At 40.3% G+C, this 17,804-nt stretch overlaps 1 protein-coding gene and 1 long non-coding RNA gene across 3 annotated transcripts in view; one reads left to right on the top strand and one right to left on the bottom strand.

Annotated features, from left to right (window-relative positions):
* The window catches only part of LOC134793947 (uncharacterized), a 129,290-nt gene that overhangs the window by 48,208 nt on the left and 63,278 nt on the right, over positions 1 to 17,804 (top strand). The window lies entirely within an intron of this gene.
* Positions 1 to 17,804, bottom strand: part of LOC134793827 (ATP-binding cassette subfamily G member 4) — a 40,336-nt gene that overhangs the window by 1,213 nt on the left and 21,319 nt on the right. For both annotated transcript variants that reach the window (XR_010144589.1, XM_063765530.1), the window contains exons 2-9: positions 4,975 to 5,145; positions 4,371 to 4,507; positions 3,983 to 4,128; positions 3,467 to 3,705; positions 3,040 to 3,290; positions 1,472 to 1,640; positions 914 to 1,014; positions 452 to 607 (exon numbers count right to left, since the gene is read on the bottom strand). Coding sequence is in view for 1 of the 2 variants with exons in the window: in XM_063765530.1 (XP_063621600.1) it covers positions 452 to 607; positions 914 to 1,014; positions 1,472 to 1,640; positions 3,040 to 3,290; positions 3,467 to 3,705; positions 3,983 to 4,128; positions 4,371 to 4,507; positions 4,975 to 5,145 (1,370 nt within the window). In the remaining variant the exon portion in view is untranslated. The remainder of the gene's footprint in view (positions 1 to 451; positions 608 to 913; positions 1,015 to 1,471; positions 1,641 to 3,039; positions 3,291 to 3,466; positions 3,706 to 3,982; positions 4,129 to 4,370; positions 4,508 to 4,974; positions 5,146 to 17,804) is intronic.

The raw sequence follows: 17,804 nt of genomic DNA, 5'->3' as shown, positions 1-17,804 counted from the left end.
AAGAAAAGAAGAGAGAATATCAAACACATACGGCATACTGATCGTAGAACCGATGACTGCTGGGGCAGAGAATTTCTTGAATAGTTACTGGAGAACGCAGCCAGATAAGGTAAGAAAGACCGCGGGGAACCATTGGATTAAGGCAGCGTACGACCGGTTATGAATTAATGAATGAAAATATTTATTTTCAGGCAACTATTGGCCCATAGATAAATACATTAAAACTAGCATACATATTATTATAAAATATATCTTATAACTAAAAACACACAATTATGGCTGCGATGCAGTTCACAACTCCGCAGTGTCAGGGAGGCGGCCGCTGAACCGCCGGAAGATTACACTCTTCGGTCAAAACTCCTTCTTGGTGAAGGTCGCTAGATGTTCAGTCGGGGTTATTGTCAAGATCCTTGGAAAAGGCATAAATCATAAGGCACATAATGATACTCACAACCACGTTGAAGACTGCTCCGATCATGAGTCCGAAACTCTGCGCCACCAGGACGGTGTACATGGAGATGGCGAAAAACATGGCGAATCGGGTCAGCTCTAGCGGCTGCGATGACATGATGTAGACTATCACGCTGAACACGAAGCATGATACCACCTGGAAAGTAACAGTTTCGTTTTAGGAAAATAATTATGGTGATCTAGCTTCTGCGCGCGACTTCGCTAATGATGATGATGATTGGTAAAAACTATCCTGTGTTGTGTCCTTTCCGGGCCACCACGGGTACCAAATTTGATCTAAATGGGTTCAGCGGTTTAAATGTGAAGAGGTGACAGGCAGACAAGAGCTACTTTTTTATGTATTCTTCCCAATTTCGAATTATTTGAAAGGATTTCAGTTCGTGCCATTGTCTTCAGAAAAATAAAATTAAGTAGGTAAAATACATATATGAAGGGTACTTACAGATACGGGCAAGTCGACGAGAGTTATGGAGATGTAGTAGGATCCCAATGAGTACCATCTGTTGAAGTGTTCTTTGGACAGGATCGACATTTCTGACGGGACTGAAAGAAGAAATTATAAAATATTAAGTGAGTAAGAAAAATTTAACCAAAACCAGCCAGAACTAAATGTAAAAAGATGGTAACGCAGTGGTAAATGCATCGTTTTCATACATAACCGGGAGACAGTCAAGGACCACCGAGTTACTGTAATTAAGAATATTTACAGTAGTTATTTATTGAACAAAGCTATCGGGATTGATAGCCTAATGAAGAAGCCTCTTACTCTTACAGAAAATGAAAGTACCTAATGGCCAAAATCGCTAAACTTATATAGGTAAAACGAAAATTAGAATGGCCACCTGCAGTCCCATTCCCATCGCCCACACTGTTAACTGTACATCGGTGGACTTTTGTAATAAGGTCCACCGATGTACACTTAGAAGTGTTGCTGTTTGTACCAATATAACGGTGCTCGTAGTCTTTCTGAGCTAAACATGTAAGAACTTGAAAAACTCACATGTAAGAATGGTCAGCATCATCGGCGACATCATATGGTGCATCAGTATGGCGAACAACAGGTTATAGTTCTCCAGCACCCTGGAACCCTCGTTGCCTGCGTTGATGAAGAGGCTCCCCAGCATGATGCCCACCAGGATGTTCACCAGGACACGGATGTGGGTCATGGTCTGTCCAATTTAAAATATTTTATTACACCTTCCCCGTAAACGGAAATTCTTCCAAAAGTTTGGGAGGCGTGCGCGGAGCCGAAACCAACGCATTTTTGATAATTTAATGAAATGTTAGGTGAACACCGAGCGGACGCTGATCTTGCCTGTGTCATGGGATGCATGCAGAGGCAGCATTCGTCAGAGTGTAAGGACTATTGCCAGTCAGTCAGACGAATTTACTACTAAGTCATACTAGTTAAGTCAAAAATCTTCAAGTTTTATACTTGCTGTATTACAACAAATGTCTACAGCATTCTGGTTTCGACATTTCTTAATATAGGAAAACTAAAGACAGCTGGAGGCCTATTCTGTATTGTAATAACAGGTTATGAGTTTTAATAAGCCTTTTCAATTAAGTACAACTGATTGTCTGCAAAATGAGACGATGCCGTAGATATGTCGCAGTCGGATCGTATAATCCGCCGTATTACATTACGGCTAGCCGTTTTAAAAAACAGAGGCGTTTTGAAATGCGGCGTTTAACGATTAGCCGGATTGAATGCGGCTGAATGAGAATCCGCCAGAATGGCGAATTCGGCGCCATACGTTCTTCAACACTGCTAGCCGTAATGTAATACATCGAGTCAATAGCCGCCGCTTTGACAGTTTTTAGTTCCCATTTTTAACACCCGTGGCGCTGCCTGACAAACGCTGGGGTGTCCATCAAATCTGGAGTTCGTTGGACTGTTTCTTTTCAAAAAACATTTCCTTCGCAACTTAACTAGACGGAGCCCCGCTTCGCGGAGCTCCTATTTCTGAGCGGTTTGCCCTTCGGGCATCTGAAGCTACCTAACGAACCTAACCTACCTATCTATTGATTTAGTGAGACGTCCGTGAAAACATTACACTTTGGGGGAAAAAGCGTAGGTAGGTAAGTAGGTTAGGTTCGTTAGGTAGCTTCAGATGCCCGAAGGGCAAACCGCCCAGAAATAGGAGCCCCGCTTGCGGGGCTTCGTCTATTTAATTTGTGAAGGAAATGTTTTGAAAAAGAAACACATGTAGTGCGGTGGGACCATGGTAAAAATAAATTAAACTGCAAACATTGTCAAACTCCGGTTACGTAGGCGACCGAAAGAACTGGTCACTCTACAATCTAAAATAGTAGTACGATGCGGCTAAACGTAGGCCGCCTTATTGAAGAACGTATCGCAATGACAATCCGGCTAATCGTCGAACCGCCGCATTTCAAAACGCCCCTGTTTTTGAAAACGGCTAGCCGTAATGTAATACGGCGGATTATACGATCTGACTACGACAGATATATGATTTATCTATCTAAATGATTTATCTAGCCATCTATCTGTCTATCTATCACTGAAGGATATCAAGCAAGAGAGTGGATAAGAAAAGTACTCACAGCATCTCGTTTAGCCTTAAGGAACCCTGTCCTGATCAGTACAGATCTCTGGTTGGACTGCGGCGTCTCCTCATTGCTGGTCCCCCTGTCCTGGGCCTTTAGCACGCTCAGGGGGAACTGCTTCCTCAGAGCCTCCATGCTGGGGATGGACTCAGGGTTGTCGAACCAGTTCAGTGCTCGCCCGTTCTCTGATTTGGTTGTTAGGAGTTGGATTTTGTCTTCGCCGTATTCTCCGCATGCTAGCTCGATTACTGAAGTCAATATTATTTATGGCTTATTAATTTGGGATTTTATGTACTACTACTCTTTGGGTTAGGTACTAAATTTGACAGTGTCAAACCAAAACTTAAAGATTAGTTTTCGAAAGCGTCTATCTGGTGGAATGCTCCTTGCTGTAAAAGTTTAGGTAAGAAGCTTCATATCCTACCATAATCAGCAGGATTGTGGTAGATGGGGCAAGGCACGCCCGTCTGATCCAAGTACGGCACCAGGTTCTGTGTGGTGCCCTGGTAGAGGCACTGTCCGGCGGCCAGCACGTATACTTGGTCGAACAGCGCGAAAAGCGAGGCCGAAGGCTGGTGGACGGTGCAGATGATCGTGCGGCCTTGGCGGGCGAGGCTGCTGCAGAGCTGGACTACTTGTGTGCACGAGGAACTGTCGAGGCCTCTAGAAAGTTGGGATACTTGGTTAGAATAGTTGTATGCATCGTGGTCAGATCTTATAGTTGATCATTTCATGATGTGGCAATCATGAAGATCGGTTGGCCACATCATGAAAAAGTCAAGCCTAACCTAATCATATTTATCATGACGTGATCAATTCTAAGATGGTTTCATGAGATTATCAAAATTTATATTCTGGCCACAACATACCTAAGAAATCACATACAGCTAACCCAATTCTTATTATTTATAACCTATTAGTTAGTAAAGAAGTTACTTACGTAGTGGGCTCATCGAGGAACATAATAAGAGGGTTGTTAATAAGCTCTAGAGCTATGGAGAGCCTCTTTTTCTGTCCGCCGGATAACTGTGCTGCGCGAGTGTTGGAGTGTTCGTAGAGGCCGAGGTTGGTGAGAATATTTTCTATCTGAAAAAGGAGAATATAACTTGAAAACTATAAGTCCTAGTAACACACTTCAGTATACAACGAATATAGGTACTAGGTACCCATTGTTCATTGGCAGTTTTGTTGTAACTTTTACCGTTTTTTCAGAAGTTATTAAATACTTAGTGAAAGTCGAGTCAAAGAAGTGGGGGAGTGTTTCTACTTGAATATGCGTCATACAAATGATTTTATTATGTGCTAGAATGTACAGTAACTTTACTTACGATCTCCCCCTTCTCGTAGCTATCCATCTTGGTGGGTAGTTTGAGGTTGGCAGCCATGGTCATGTTTTCGCCTACAGTAAGCAGCCCCTGCAGCCGGTCGTCTTGCTGTATGTAGCACGACATCTTCTTGAATTGCTCTGGAATTGCAATATGGAAATGATTTAGAGTCGGACCACGGTAAGTTTTCATGCAAGTGCTACGTCACGTATGGAGCTTATAGGGATATGTATGCATTATTATTGCCAAGTTTGTGCAAAGTTACCGTACCCCGAATCTATGTATTTCACGACAGAGCTGAAACTAAAGTATAGTCAGTCCGTTTCGCTAAGATCAAGTACGCCATAGTAAATGTATGGCGAACTTGATCTTAGAAATCGGACAGGCTATAACTACGAAGGCAACTGCTTGAGCAAGTGAGAAATCTCATCGTCCCATCCCGGGATCATAATTTGCCACCGAAAAAACAAGCTTAAGCTTTTAAATTTAGAATTGAATTTTGACTGTCATTACTGGCCCAATATTCCGCCCGTGGGACTGAAAAGGTCAGCGGTTCAAAGGACACAGCAATTTGTCCAATAGCAATGGTAGAAAAAGTGAGACTTACTCATGATCCTGCCTCTGCCGTTAAGGAACACCGCTCCTCCAACCCCAGTGACCCTGTACCCTGAGAGCACGTCCAGCAATGTAGACTTGCCGGCGCCTGAAGGGCCCATGATGGCCACCAGCTGCCGCGGCCGGAGGCGCCCGTGGACTCCATGGAGGATCTCTTTGTACCCTGAAAATAAATTATTGCTACTTGAGTTAAGGCACAGAATCAGGGTCGAATCATGATATCCCTTTCTAACTTATAGCACTATCCTTTTCGGCTATTGAGGGTTGTCAACATTCAAGTCAGATAATGGTCGTGATCTATACGTAGCGTCACGCAAAGGGACGTCAAGTTGTGTCAACCCTAATAATTGCTCGGAGGAATCCTGAGCCGAACGGAGCCGAGTTTGCCCGAAGTCAGGAGTATCTCCCCACTGGTTAAGAGTCCGTGTTTTATAGAGTTAAATACATATTTGATTAGATTTTTTTAGAAAGTGGGAATGCGTTCTTTTATAGAAGTGGCAAACAAAATTAACTTAATTAATAATTATGCATGGTAGTTTAGTGGTTGAAACTGTATTTTCTATTTATTGTTATGTTGATTCGTATACGAATTATCAGGGGTTTTGCGTCATTTACTGGCTCCAAAGATCAGTTATTCTATATATATACCTATTTGTATTTACATAGTAACTGTATTCTATGAATTCTTAGACGTACTTTTGCATGACAAGTGATTGAAGTTGAAAATAGAAACGGAAAATTTCGATTCCCATACAAATACGAGAAGTTTCCGAAATATTTCTATATGGGAATTTCGCAATTTTGGAAACTTTCCGATGGCACAAACATAAAAAAAGTAATTGAGGCTTGTAAACTTTTATGGATAAAGGGAAGAGATTTTTCCTAACCTTAGCTTAACCAAATTTTAACCTTTGGAATGCCTTATCTCGTACATGGCCCATACAATTTGGACAGTAATTTACAATTTCAAGTTAATTGATTCAGTGTCTAATTTTCGTCAAATGCATACGAAGGGTTAAGGCTATTTCGCATTGACAAACGTCCTGACAACCCGCTAAATGACCTAGTTGATCGACAGGGCCCGTTTCCGCGATACTGCTGACCCTTCTCCCCCCCTCCTCAACCGCTGCGATAACCTATACGGACGTCAGCGATTAGCTGTCAACGAAGCCTATTTGAAATTTAAAGATCTTTGCTTGACTCGTTATTGATATGATGCGACTGATGCGAGCATGACTCGACTCGTAATGCATTTTGCGCGCACCAATCACACGCGGCACGTGTCACTTAAGTCCTTATCAAAAACTGAAAATGCCAATAAAAACATTTTGGTGGTATGGTTGGTCAAACCAAATTTGTCAGTAAATAAGACCAATAAAACTATAGTCATCCTTTTCTTTTGGGTGCTAGTACTAGTGTAAGACAAAAATAGTATGATTCTCTTTGTCTATGGTTGAAATGAGTCAAACCTTTGACAAACTATACCTACCTAGATTACGAGGGCTTTCACAGGTCAATAAAACATTTACAATGACATCATAAAGTGATATGAAATTACAACAACGACCACAACGAATGAACGACATTTATAAATACAACAGCTAGTTACCTGGGTATAAACTCACGAGTATAATAATCTTAAAAATAAACAACTACAATACAACATAACAGATATTTAAAGTCTCTATTGTTAATCCATAGACCGGTATACTCTTCTCTTTTTCTACAATAGTCCCAATGCCTGCTGAGACCGGTTCATGGGTGTCTATTGTTGCACCTGTGAACGGGTTCCAGCAGGCGTTCTACATGAGATAAAAGCTCTTCAAGGGGCCTCTACGTGTTGGATCTGTGTCCCCACGCAAGCCTATCAAAAAACCGGGATTATGGAATTAAATTGTTTATCTGGCTCATAGGGATGCCAGGCACCATTTTCAGTGTTGGTTGATGTATGGGAAACCGTCTTGTGGGCCTTTTTACGCTCGCATGGTGGAGTCAAAGCGTATATTTAAATCAAGGCTGAAGTGGTGCCAGGACAATGCCGAACAGATAAGGATGGATATTCTGGCAGAGCAACACGCTAAAAAGGACTTCCGCAATTTCTGGAAGCAGACTAATAGCCTCAACCCTAAGCCGCGCGCCCCGCTCAATGTTAATGGTATCAGTGGGCCGGTGGAAATAGCTAATATGTTTAAAGATAGCTTTAAAGTTGAACCACTGCATATCACGTCTCCTACCGTTCGGACAGGTTTGAGGTGCATGTCGGGCCCACTTATTACCTTTTCAGCTGGTGAGGTCGCCTCTGTCATACGTAGTATGTCGAAGGGGAGATCACCGGGTCACGATAGCATAAGTATTGAGCACCTTAAACATGCCGGTGTACATCTGCCGCGCGTATTGTCCATGTTTTATACGTTGTGTATACGGCACTCTTACTTACCGGACGAGTGTATGGAAACGGTGGTGGTGCCAATAATCAAAAATAAAACCGGTGACTATTCGGATAGTTCCAACTATAGGCCCATATCACTAGCTACTACCATTGCCAAGGTACTGGACGGTCTGCTTGATCGACAGCTTAGTAAATATGTTAAATTGCATGATGCTCAGTTTGGTTTTCAGCCTGGGCTGTCGACTGATGCAGCTATTTTAAGTCTCAAGCATACTGTCCGGTACTATACTGAGAGAAAAACTCCAGTATACGCGTGTTTCTTGGACTTATCTAAAGCTTTTGATATGGTGTCCTATGAGCTTCTGTGGCATAAACTAAGATCAGAAACAAACCTGCCAGATGAAGTGATCGGTATTTTTGATTATTGGTACAAGAACCAGGTGAATGTCGTAAGATGGGCAGATGCATTATCGGAGGAGTACAGTTTGAAGTGTGGAGTGAGGCAGGGTGGATTATCATCTCCTCGACTCTTCAATCTGTATGTGAACGCCTTGATAGGAGATCTCAGCAGCACCAGGGTTGGCTGTTGTGTGGCAGGTAAAATGGTGAACAATATTAGCTATGCCGACGATATGGTGCTGTTGGGGCCCTCTGCGTGTGCAGTTAGTAGGCTGCTTGGCAAATGTGAGAGGTACGCGGTGGCTCATGGACTTTACAACACGACGAAGAGTGAGGTACTCGTATTTCAGTCGCGCGGTTTTAAAGTGGATAGGGTCCCGAATATTATGTTGAATGGAGTACCACTAAAAAGAACCGCTAAATTTAAGTAAGTACTTGGGTCACTGGGTCACGGAGTGTCTCTCGGATGACCTGGACATTGAGAGGGAGCGTAGGGCGCTGGCTGTTCGGGGGAATATGTTGACCCGCAGGTTTGCGCGATGCAGTAATGAAGTTAAAATTACTTTGTTTAAGGCGTTTTGCCAGTCTTTTTATTCGTGCTGCCTGTGGGTGAACTATACTCAGCGGGCAGTCAGTGCCTTAAGGGTGCAATATAATAACACGCTCAGGATGCTGTTGGGACTACCCAGGTGCTGCAGCGCATCGGGCATGTTTGCGGAAATGCGAGTAGACGGCTTCCATGCCATTGTTCGAAAGCGGGTCGCCTCCATCATGCGCCGTGTGCGTGGGAGTAACAACGGCATTCTGAGTATGATCGCTAGCTGTTTGGACTCCCCCATAGCGAGACACTGGAATAGTTTGCATGTAAATAATTGACTGAATTTTAACTATTATTATTATTTATTTTGTGTTTGTAATTCCAAAATGTAGGTACCTTTTATTTTTATTTTTTGTGTAAGACTGAATACTTTAATTTTTAATTTTATTATTTTAATCATTTTTAAGTGTACCTATTTATTGTTTTATTATTGTGTACGTAATTTTAATTATTTTAATTTAATATGGATCATCTGTTATCTGCAATAAAGAATTGAATATGAATATGAATAGGCCCGTAATATCCAAGGAGATACAAATAATAATTTAAAAAAAAGTTAGATAAAAAAAAAACTAGTACGTAGTCAAAGAATTTAATTTCTGTACCATTTCGTACATTAGGGACCTCATAGTATCACTGTCACTACGCTTTATAAAACAAAGTCCCTCGCCGCGTCTGTCTGTTTGTGTGTTTGTATGTTCACGATAAACTCAAAAACTACTGAACGGATTTCCATGCGGTTTTCACCTATCAATAGAGTGATTCAAGAGGAACGTTTAGGTGTATAATTTGTTAACCCGTGCGAAGCGTGTGCGTGTTGACTAGAGAATGCAAATCGGTTATTTTCGGTTATTTTTTGTATGGAAATAATCGGTTATTAACCGAAACCGCGGTTATTTCCATACAAAAAATAACCGATTTGCATTCCCTAGTGTTGACATTGTACCTATCCTGATATTTTAATTAAGCTGATTATTTAATTAATTTGAATGTTATATAAAAACTGAATACCTATTACCTAATAACTTGACATGTAATATTTAAAATATTATAAATAAATGACTATGACTATGACTATGACTATACCGGGGCGGGTCGCTTGTTGTCACTGTGACAAGGTACGAAATGGTCCAGTCAGCAGCGATAGTTGCTAAGCGGGCGAGGTGTTCAAAATGATCTTGACGCGGCTTTATTGTTAAGAATATAAGAGCGCGTCAAGGTAATTTGGAACACCTCGCTAGCTTAGCGACTACAGCTGCTGACTGTACTGAAATTAAAGTTCCTTGGCCGTATCTACTACTAATTAGATTTGGAGGTGTAAAGGCTCTCCAAGCGTCAAAATGAAATCTGATCTATCAAAGATTTTAATTTTCGAGTAGGCTCCTAGATTGACCTGCTCTTGAGTGTTGGCTACATGACATTAATTGGCTGATATTGAATGTTTATTATATTGTTGAGTTGTTGCAAGGACAATATTAATTGAATAAATCTACTGCGTTTATGTTTAGAACAAATCTAATAAAACCTACTTAGGTGTTTAGTAATTTTTGTTAGGTATTACATGTACAGATTTAAGAAGACTAGGAAATACGATGTTTATAATAACTTTGCATTTGTAATACTATATTAGTCGATTCTGTTCTATTCTATTCTTAAAATTTTCTTAAGAGCAACTTACCTACAAATACTTATACCTTTTTGCTTATACCTACCTATTAGTAGTTTACGAGGAGTTCCAAGAAAAGCCAATAGAAATTAGGAAATTACTAAAGAAGCTACATATTTTAAAAAGAAATATTTATATATTATTTTATCTTTGAATACAAACAAATACCTAACTCCCAAATTCTTATCTCATAAAAACTGATTAATCTCAGTACTCAAGCAGCTCCTATCCTCATTTATCTTTCAAATGTCAAGTATGTTTATAAATCCGAAACAATATGCGCACACGCACATACAATTCTCCACGGGCATCAGAAATGTTTACAGAGATAAACATATTGTGTTGACACTTGAGCCGTTTACGTTCCGATTGGTGCGCATCTAGTTAGTCGCGAGTCTAGTTATTGGATGAACCAGTAGTTTTTAGAGCAATATAAGTAGGTACGAGAAGAGATTATAAAAAATACCCTAAGATCTATATGGGTATGACGGAATGTCAATGGCTACAATAGGGAATATTACGCGGAACTCTGCGTAGGGGGCGCTGCTACCACAATCCATCACAATCTGGGGGTGACCGCGAAACAAGAAAATCGAAATTTCGTTATCTAACCTCAGATATTATCAATCTTGCATATTCGAGCGATAAAGAGGGAGATAACTAAATTTCGATTTTCGCGTTTCCCGGTAGGCGCTTGTTAACAAACCGCCTTGATGCATCAATGTACCTAATATTTTATTAACTGAAAATATTTTTTGTAACTAATTTAATTTGTTCTAATACTTCTAATAATATTTCACTGTCTGTGAAAACTTGTCAAAAAACAGTTAAAGGCACAGTATGTATAAGTTACTCTATGGTTTACTAGCTAGCTTAGTGCTGCACTCTGGCGGCAGAACATTGCGAAATGTATATAGAATTTGCCCCTTTTTTGAGACCGTAATGATTGGTCGGGATAAAAATTAAGTTTCACGTTACAGTTTTGCGATTATTGCATTTAGTTCAACACATTAACATTATCCAACACCGAGAGCCTCAATTTTGTCTGTCAGAGTGGCAGATAATGTTTCAATTTTCGATTTTGTCGGTAAATAGGTCCTCTAAGGTGGTGGTACTGGTGCTCGACGCGGTCCCAGTACATGTCATCTTGAAACTTAATTAATTGTCAATAGAGGTGACAGCGGGGTGTCATCTATTGGGCATTAGCATGTCGAGCACTAGTACCTTATCCTTACCCTTATCTGGTTCTCAAGCGCGATCGACTCTCCCACAATTAGAATAGTATCAACAACATCACTCACGTAGGTAGCGATAGTGCGGTATATTTGTAAATAAATGTGCGGAAGCATAACAAACTCATCTTTGTTAACTATTGCGGATATAACAAGGCGTTATATGCTCACTACTTAATGACTTTGCTAAGATAAATAGTTGATGAGGTTAATTTAAAACCATGAGTGCACCGACTTCTGACCGAAGGGTTTCGTGCCTCGGAGGTTCCGGGGCAAACTGCCGAATCCGACACAAGAGCAGGCGATTCAACGGAGCCTTGAGATGAAATTTATGTTTTTGATTCAAATTATAAATATATAAAATATTTTAACCACGACGTTCCTTTTTGCTCTTAACCCTGTTCTTATATCCCTCCCAAATAAAAATAGTTTTAATGTCATGTTTGTACTAACCCTCGATTTATGTAAGTATTAGATAGTATGTTACCTGGATTTTAGTTCTAAATAAATGATTATTGATTGATTGATTGATTAATTATCTCTATGACAATTTAGGTACTAAAAGTGGCACACAAATTCTTTGACCGTACGCAATAACATAACATTTATAAGCGTATTACAGGGCCGTGGATACGATTTATCATTATGATTCTAATTGACTCTATGCGTTAATAGGGTCCAAAGGGTAAATAAACATACAAGTTAAGTCAGATATTAAATTAAGGTTCTATTGAAAACTAGCATAGATTTAGGAAGTAGCTGATCTCAGACAGGATTCCTTTAACATTAGAAAACGTAAAATAGACTGCAATAAAACCTGTTTAAATAATACGTAGACAATGACGTAGGTATTTAAACATTTTATTTCGTATTTTTAGCGTTTAAGTAGCTGTTATAAATTCAAGATTTGAATGATCTTTGGACTTAACACTAAACACTGCGAATTTTCATGTGACGTTGTCTAAACCGGAATATAATAGTCGTCGTGTGACGTGAAATGGTCACGATTTTAGATTTTAAATAGATATAAAGTAAAGGAAATAAGTTTAATGTTTACCTCATACAATAGGTATGTGTAGAATTGAAAATAAATTAAACTTAAATAATATGTTTTCGTGATTTTTTCTATCGAGCCAACGTTAACCTATTAGGGCCACTTGCACTATTCACTAACCCGGAGTTAATCGGTTAAACCTGGAGTTACCATGGTTACCATTACAATTTGACACTGGGTTAACGGTTTAACCGCTTAACCTCCGGTTAGTGGGTGGGTGCAAGTGGCGCTTAGTAAGGTTTTTGTTTGACTTTGCCCTTTCTATTATTATAATATAGTTTCGGTGTCATTTTTAAAATATAAAATGTACCTACAATTTATTCACAAAGCTACAAAGCTTGTGGAAATAAATGAAAAGTGGAAAAGTTCACTGTGTCGGGCGACATACTTTTGCTCATTCTCTGATAATAGGTATGTCTGCGGTTGCGTCGAATTGCCACAACTCTTTTCAAACCTACATTTTGTATGGGTCACGCCAATTAGACCGCAGGCATATTTTTTTGAGAATAACCCTTTTTATTTATTTCCACGCTAATACGCATAATTTGCAGACGTTTTTGCTTAATTCACAATCTATACATTTAGGTATATTTCCTAATTTTGTAGACTAGCGTCCTTAGTAATTCAGTACTAAATGAACGCACATAATCAATTAGTTTTGACCTACATACGCCTGTCAATAGCATTGCCAAATGATCGGCATTGTGAAATATTTAACGAAGACGTTTAATTATTTGTTTATCGCTTGTTTAGGTAATTTGATAATATACGTTAGATATACGTGGCCTTTGGCATGCCACATGGTTAACAGACAATTATAGGAAGATTTAAATGAGACGGTTAGTAACAATACGGTTAGTTAAGTAATTATATTATGGTTGTAAAGTAGTAAAGTTATTAAGGTTGTTTGATCCGTAAAGAATGCGACAGCTGGGTCACACACATTTTAGAAAAATGACACTTCTGTGGACAACAATCAAAGTTAACGACTCTGGAGCATCATCATCTCAGCCATAAGACGTCCACTGCTGAACACAGGCCTCCCCCTTGGACCTCCATACGTGCCGGTTGGAAGCGACCCGCATCCAGCGTCTTCCGGCGACCTTAACAAGATCGTCTGTCCATCTTGTGGGTGGACGTCCTACGCTGCGCTTGCTAGTCCGTGGTCTCCACTCGAGCACTTTTCGACCCCATCGGCCATCTTCTCTGCGTGCAATGTGGCCTGCCCATTGCCACTTCAGCTTGCTAATCCGGTGGGCTATGTCGGTGACTTTAGTTCGTCTACGGATCTCCTCATTTCTGATTCGATCACGTAGAGAAACTCCGAGCATAGCCCTCTCCATAGCTCGTTGAGCGACTTTGAGTTTTGAGATGAGGCCGATAGTGAAAGACCACGTTTCGGAGCGGTAAGTCATCACTGGTAACACACATTGATTAAAGACTTTCGTCTTGAGGCACTGAGGTATGTCGGACGAAAAGACATTACGTAGTTTCCCGAACGCTGCTCAACCGAGTTGGATTCGGCGGTTGACCTCTTTCTCGAAGTTGGACCTACCTAATTGGACTACTTGTCCTAGGTAGATGTACGAGTCAACAACTTCGAGTACCGAGTTCCCAACAGAGACTGGGATGGGCACAACATTGGCATTTGACATAAGTTTCGTCTTGTCCATGTTCATTTTCAAGCCCACCCGTTGTGAAACTCGGTTGTGGTCATCGAGCATCATGCTGAGTTCCTCCATCGACTTTGCCATGACTACGATATCATCGGCAAACCGAAGGTGAGTGATGTATTCGCCGTTGATGTTGATGCCAAGTCCTTCCCATTCCAGGAGCTTGAAGGCGTCTTCCATTACGGCAGTAAACAGTTTCGGAGAGATAACGTCACCCTGCCTTACGCCTCTTCGCAATGGAATCGCCCTTGTGCTCTGCTCCTGTACTCGGACCGACATGGTGGCGTTACTATACAAACACTTCAACACTTCGATGTACCGATAGTCAATATGGCATCGCTGAAGAGACTCAAGCACCGCCCATGTTTCCACCGAATCGAAGGCTTTCTCATAGTCCACAAACGCTAAGCATAATGGCAAGTCGGTCTTCTGTATAACTTGCCGCAGCGTATGGATGTGGTCTATGGTACTATAGCCTTTTCGGAAACCGGCTTGTTCGGGAGGCTGGAAGTCATCAAGTCTGTGTTCGAGACGGTTCGTGATGACCCTTGAAAACAGCTTATAGACATGGCTCAGAAGCGTGATGGGTCTGTAGTTCTTCAATAGGTTGTTATCACCTTTTTTGAAGAACAGCACCACCTCGCCTCTGTTCCATGTTTCAGGCGTTATGCCCTCGGACAAGACGGAATTAAAGAGCTTCTGGAGGACTTTAAGTACCGGTGTTCCACCCGCTTTCAGAAGCTCTGAAGTGATTCCGTCTTTGCCCGGCGCCTTGTTGTTCTTAAGCTGCTTCAGGGCCATCCTAATCTCGTACAGACTGATGTCCGGGATATCTTCGGTATAATGTCGGGACAGCTTGGCTCTTGGATCTCCTACCAAGCTGTCAACGGGCTTTGCGATCGAAGTGTATAACTGTCCATAGAACCTCTCGATCTCACCTAAAACCTCCGCTTTGCTCGACGCTATGCTGCCATCTTCCCGTTTCAGCTTTGTCAGCTGGCTTTGCCCAATAGACTTGTCCTTTGCGAACACTTTGGAGCCTTGGTTTCGCTCAATAGTCTCTTTAATACGGTTAGTATTAAAGAGACGCAGATCATGTCGCAAGGACTTAGATATAGATATCCTGTTTTTCTTATTTGAGTCTCAAGTACTGACAAAATGTAACTCGTCTGTAAAGGTGCCGCGTAAAAATTAGCTTTAGATTGCCTTAAAATTTGCGATGTCTACAGGACATACGCGAATGAGTTTGCTAAAAAATGTGTATGACCCAGCTGAGTCGAAATTCATTTCGTTGTCTTGTTTCTCACTCTGTGACGCTTCTATTTTTGTCTTTTGTCAAATAAATAAAAAAGTAGAGTATTATTGCATGTCTGTCTAGCTATAGATTATAATTCTCTTGAGAAAAATTATAAACTAAATTTCACCTAACATTTAGCTTCACTCCGTCACATTTTTGGGGACATAAAACGAGACATCGAAAATAATTTTGACCCAGTTATACCTGATGATGTACTGCCACCGGGGTATTATGGATGGCTTTATCCATCTTTATCCACGTGATAAAATAACTGTCACTTTTTAACACCGTGGGATAGAAAGTGACGGACACCATTTTATCACACTGTCACGTAGACATAAGCGACCATCATATCCGTACAGGAGGCAGTATATTCACGAAAGCTAACATTTTAATGCTAGTCAAGATGACATTTTATTGATAGAAACTGCCTATCAAAAATCGAATAATAATAAATTAGTTATTTACAATACAGGTGCGATAAATAGGAAATAGGGGATATTACTGCAATGTTCTGCCGCCAGAGTGCAGCACTACCGACTCTAGTAAATTCATAGACTAACTTACACATACTGTGCCTTAAACTGTTTTTTGACAAGTTTTCATGACATTGATGCATCAAGGCGGTTTGTTAACAAGGGCCTACCGGTAAACGCGAAAATCGAAATTTAGTTATCTGCCTCTTTATCGCTCGAATATGCAAGAGTGATAGAGAGGCAGAAACCGAACTTTCGATTGTCGTGTTTCACGGTAGGCCATGTGATTGACGTAGTGACGCATGATGTGTCATTGATGTTTGTTTACTGTATGTGCTAGTTGTGCCACCTACGCAGAGCTTTGCCTAATATTCCCTATTCGCAACGCGTGGCGATTTTTAAAACACGCCCGAAGGGAGTATTTTAACACGTTCACTGCGTTACGGGGGCTTTTGAACCCCGTACGATGTCATCATTCAGTGCGGAGACTAAAAAATCATGTTTACTCGCTGGTGCGGAAGCTGTATCTTAGATATTTTTATGACTATGATAAAGACAAATATACATTTGAGTTTCTTGTCAAAAGTATAACCAAGTGGTATATTCAAAATATACGAGGTCTCAGGAACCCCGTACCGACCAGGGAACAAATTTCGCCTTCTAGTGCGATACGGGTTCCAGAGAACCCCGTATAGATTTCAGCTGGCCCGTACGGGGTTATGACCACAAAGTCACTAGTGCAGTCAGAATTGCAAGACTTCTTATCGATAAATTAAAAATAATGCGTTTGGGACGCATGCTAGAATGGTTTATTGCAAAAACAATGTAGTTAACAATTGCTATAATTTAGAACAAGTAAAATACTTCACGAGATATCATATCACTGAATGTTACGTTTTGTTGATCAATCAGTTCCAGACATGTTGTGTCCGAAATAGACGTTACTAATATTAAAACTTCAGGTTTCAACTTGAATAACAATGTCTAATTATTACTATAGTAAACGCTAAAATATCGTTTGTTATATTTCCCATCACTATTCATTTATCGACATAAATAAGGTATGTGCGTTACGGGGTTTGCTAAGCCCCGTAGTTTTTCAATTTTAGTGCGATACGGGGAGTAAATAACCCCGTCCTTTCATTTCTCTATAATTTCAAACGTTATTATCGAATCTACGTGCGAAGGGAACATGACGTAGGTAATTTCATACTCTTTAAATTTGTCAGAAAAAAAATTATACAATAAAATATTTCAGGACTTTATAGCAGTTTTAACAGACTTGGGTGTACGGGGCACTTTTATACCCGTAACGCACCAAGGTCTAAACCACTACGGGGCGGATTAGGCCTCGTAACGCACTACATTTTAGGTAAAGGTTTTGGCTTGCCGCAGTGAACGTGTTAAATCGACACTAGTTGCGAATTACCTATTCACACGTGTACCTATCGCACAACGTTTTACAGTACATTATGGCCCTTTAAATTTTCGACGTAGTTACGTAATGTGCTTATTATAGCACATGGTGTCGTAATGGAGCACCGGATGTACTGTAAAAATAAATAATTGACGGTCACTGGGATAAGGTACGAAATGGTACATTATGTTTACTTTAAATGTGTATATACCATTTAATGCGACGTGGTGCTCAAGTGGAGTTATGAAAACAGTAACAGAGACAGCTGTTTCCATAGTTTTGTTAAATTGATATGTTATTGATAATCGTTCACAACATTAAACGTGATACATCTGTGTACACTAACGGAATTCCCTAGTTTTCACACTTGTATCGTAATGTACTATTTCCAAATGACAGTATAAAAACAAATGGTTTTGACGTAGGTAAGTATATATGTTTCTTATTTCGTCATCATGTGTTTATTTAGATAGTACAAAGTCCTGCTTATTTTTGACTTTATGCAAAATATTTTTACAAAGTTTACTGTATGTTAATCATAATCATATCATAGCTATGGTCTATAGTTTGTTTTTTTTTTAATTTTTGTGGTTACCTATTATAAGAGTTAGAGCGGAAAAA

Source organism: Cydia splendana, chromosome 1, assembly GCF_910591565.1.
Source record: "Cydia splendana chromosome 1, ilCydSple1.2, whole genome shotgun sequence".
NCBI lineage: Eukaryota > Metazoa > Arthropoda > Insecta > Lepidoptera > Tortricidae > Cydia > Cydia splendana.
The sequence above is the reverse complement of the archived record's forward strand: the minus strand, read 5'-3'. Positions and strand labels throughout refer to the sequence as shown.